A 3,795-nucleotide genomic window follows, 5' to 3' on the forward strand; every position below is an offset into this window, starting at 1 on the left:
CTTATTTTTTTAATACTGCGCATGATCAGAATAACGTTGAGCGTTTAAGGCCAACGCAATTTTAAGAGGCCTAAAAACTCTCTATAATACTTCGTCCAGGTTTGCCAAACACGCATTTCTGGTTGTTGTTATTGTGGATTATTTAATGTTATTGTGAAACGAAATGCGAAAGATTATTTTCTAAAGCGGGTGCTATCACAAACGCGCGAAGAACTAGAATCAGTAAAAGGCCTCTGCAAAAAAAATATTTTTAAATGAAAATGAGATTGTTAAACATTTTCGCATATAAACCGTATATTTCATTTAATCACTCTAGTTTTTTATTATCAGTTTTTTTCTTCTGTAAGTAGTTACCTCGAACCTGTTTTGTTTTTTATTTCAGAATATTTTATTTTAAGTTTACCAATGTTAAGAATCATGTTTTTAATAAATATTATATATCATCACTATTTCCATTCCATCATCATTCTGCATTTTTAATGAAAAATTTAAAAAGTAACATATTCCTTTTGGAACCGTATTTCGAAACCTATTACCAAGGTGAAACGGGAACGCTGTAATCCGTTACAGAAAAATTACCGTTTATCACACCTCCAACAGGAAATAAACATACCCAACATTGTAATGAAAACGAAGCTTTTTTAAATCAATTTATTGAACTAAGAATGTGAATATACAAATTATAAATACACATATGTTTTAACAAATTCAGTCAAACAAAAATATAATCAGTCATTATTAGAAGCTTTACATATCTAGACAAATAACAGACATACTTTCCACCCTAGTCAATTTCCTCATAATGCAAAACTCCCTGATCTCTATGACTGATGCATACAAGTTGAGTAGCAAAAACTACGAACTAACTATAGGAAATATACATCCGAATGTATTTAATAAGGCTAATTGAAAAAATCAACAGATCGCTCAAACTAAATTTGTGATTAGTAAATTACTTTTAATTTTTTTTCCTTTACTATAATTGTTTTTGATAAATTCATATTTTTATTTACATGCCACTTATGCATTTCAAACCAAACTTTTTAAAACAAATCGAAAGCTGGCAAAAATATAAAAAAACATTACAATATTGCAAGAAATATCGATGACCTTCTCACATACAACATCACATTTATGCTTAGAATATTTGATTTGACGACTGAGTACTTTCCCAAATACCACATTATATTGTGGTAACATTCTCTTATCTAATATTATTATATCGCTAAAAAAATTATCACTGTTAACCGAACTGAACAAAATGTTTCTTTCACTTCAATTATAACATGGCATAAGATTACTAATTAATGAAATACAAATAGAAAACTAATAAATATTTTTACAAGAAATTAGGTATAGGTGGTTCCATGATTTTGATGTACGAAAAATAATCAACAGGAAAAGGGATAGGGAATTGGGCAGAACTTCACGCTTCGTTAATTTACTAATATAAATACTGAATCTATTTAGTTCAGTATTCGTATTATTTTGTAAGTTTTGACTAAGATGTTGCCCATAACAACAAAATTAAACAATTAATAACTTACATTACACATTTTGAACATGATTATATCATAAATGATATAATGAATCAAATATTATATAAAAAAAAACATTTATCAACCCTAAGCCAAAAGATAAAATATACCAAGACATCTTGGAAAGTTATTGGGCTTAGTTATGAAAACTGGCCGAAACATTTTAGATTGAAGTTATTACCAACGTGACTTGAAACTACACATGTACGACTGTTTTCCTGTCCTTATTCCAGTCGCATATATCAATACGTTATTAACGTCGTATTGCCAATTAACGTCTTAGGATAAAATAACCAGTTGTCCCGTATTAGTAGCGTAGATCAGTCCTTGGCCAGAAGATGGTAACCATCGGATACAGTTGATTCTATTTTCTCTGTGTTGATCCAATTCCCGTAACACCGGTAATCTGTCTCCGGGCACGTCTTTCTGTTCTATCTTATATATGCGGGCCATAACCTAATTTAAATAAATATTCAAGAGTCACAAAATGTATGTTGAATAACACGTGTTCTATTTTATATAATCTTGTATCAATACAATTCATAATCTAGCACATAGCTTCCTGATATCTTTAGACTGCTTATACAGGGTGATTCAAAGATGGCGTCATTCTTTTTAAGGGCGTATAAGGACTCACTTGTAGAGTAGGAAAAAAAATAATAATTTTTTTTCCGGAAATTTGTAGGATATATTAACAGAAAAGAAATTATGGTATTGCATCGGCCTTTAAATCAGGCTTTTTAGATTAACTGAAATTATTTCACCTGATTAGGAATCTCACTCTGATGTTTCCGAAATTATAAAACCTGTTGAGAAATGAAAATCACACACTTTATAACTACTCTTGGGTTGGAAATTTTCCGGTGCACGCTTTTAACTATTGTTATGGTTTCGGAGAGCCAAAGAAGTTTGTGAAATTTTCGCAACACCCCGAAACACAACTTTGTAGGGCATAATTTGTATCACTGAAATTCACTAGAAAAACAAAAAAGAGGCAAATTTCTTCAGGGTAGAAAATTTACAAATACCTTTGCTTGTACCTTTAAAGCTACGAGCGTTGCCATACGTTTTTATCGATTGTATGATTCAAAGACTAATATATCTCATTAATCACTAATTATTATGTGTATTTTAATGAAAACTGTCGACAATCAATTATAAAACTTTTACCTTATGGTAATGTACTTTTTCTACCAACTTTTTAAGAAAGGCCAGGGAAAATAATTATTAACCGACAACCCCGCAAAAGTACCTTCCAAGTCATATAACTTTGCACTTTGCAGGAGACTAGATAAGTTGCGACGGCAACGAAACCATCGCGCTTCAATAATCATAACCTGATTTGGTCTTTTCAATAGATTTTTTACGAGCGAAAAACTGGCCTACATTGTCTGACGTCATCAATCTTTCAGATTTTAGCGCTGAGGTCTTGTTATTAAGAGGTTATTACTATAGAGCAGATCTGATTACTTCGTTCTACACATTTTTCCAAAACATCGTGTATTGCGCTCTCGTTAAGTCATCCAGCGTGAGAATAACCCCAAATATTGCATTCAAGGCCTAACAGTCTTCAGCGTCAAGGAATCACGATTGCTAATATATTGCTATACAGACAATGGAGCTACTTACCCAGCGATCGGTAGGAACAATAGAAACCCTCCTGGAAGCGAAGCCCACTACTAAATGACGACTTAGAGGTGACAGAGCAACAGATACAGCATTTTGCTCGAAACTAGTAGTATACAAACATTGGCCTAGTGTTTCCCATCTTAAACTATACACTCCTACATAAAAAATATATTAGTATTCAAGATTATAATATTATATAAGGCAGTTCAGTTTCAGGCAATTATTTAAACTATATACCTGTCAACTGTTAGAGTTAAACGCAAATTTTCGAAAGCCAGCTAACTTATTTTTTACGTTCAGTGTGTCTCACCTAATCGATTTGTAACATTTAAATATCCTCCTGATGGAAGAAGCGTGACCAAAATGGTCCCGTCTGTAGCTATATCAACACTAGCGTCATTGTGGATTTTACACTCGCTCACCACTACGTTTTTCAATGCTAAAATAAGAAAATACATAAATTAATAAAAAAAAAGGAAATTAGTTGACCAAATAATGCTTTAAATCATTAACATTTTAAAAAACTTTAGAATAGGAATATTACTGCTAATGCTCATTGCATCCTAATTACTATTAAGTAATTAGTGTGTTAATTTAAATTAAACCCATAAATATACAGGGTGATTCA

At 31.5% G+C, this 3,795-nt stretch overlaps 1 protein-coding gene across 5 annotated transcripts in view; it reads right to left on the reverse strand.

The window, feature by feature from the left end:
* Positions 1-719: 719 nt before the first annotated feature.
* LOC109542535 overlaps positions 720-3,795 on the reverse strand; it is a 58,229-nt gene continuing 55,153 nt past the window's right edge. For all 5 annotated transcript variants that reach the window (XM_019911791.2, XM_019911795.2, XM_019911790.2 and 2 more), the window contains 3 exons: positions 3,478-3,606; positions 3,168-3,322; positions 720-1,994 (listed from right to left, as the gene is read on the reverse strand). In XM_019911791.2, the coding sequence (XP_019767350.2) occupies positions 1,818-1,994; positions 3,168-3,322; positions 3,478-3,606 (461 nt within the window). In that variant the 3' untranslated portion in view covers positions 720-1,817. The remainder of the gene's footprint in view (positions 1,995-3,167; positions 3,323-3,477; positions 3,607-3,795) is intronic.

Source organism: Dendroctonus ponderosae, unplaced genomic scaffold (genome assembly GCF_020466585.1).
Source record: "Dendroctonus ponderosae isolate FM_Combo_2020 unplaced genomic scaffold, Dpon_F_20191213v2 Dpon_F_20191213_3, whole genome shotgun sequence".
Lineage (NCBI taxonomy): Eukaryota > Metazoa > Arthropoda > Insecta > Coleoptera > Curculionidae > Dendroctonus > Dendroctonus ponderosae.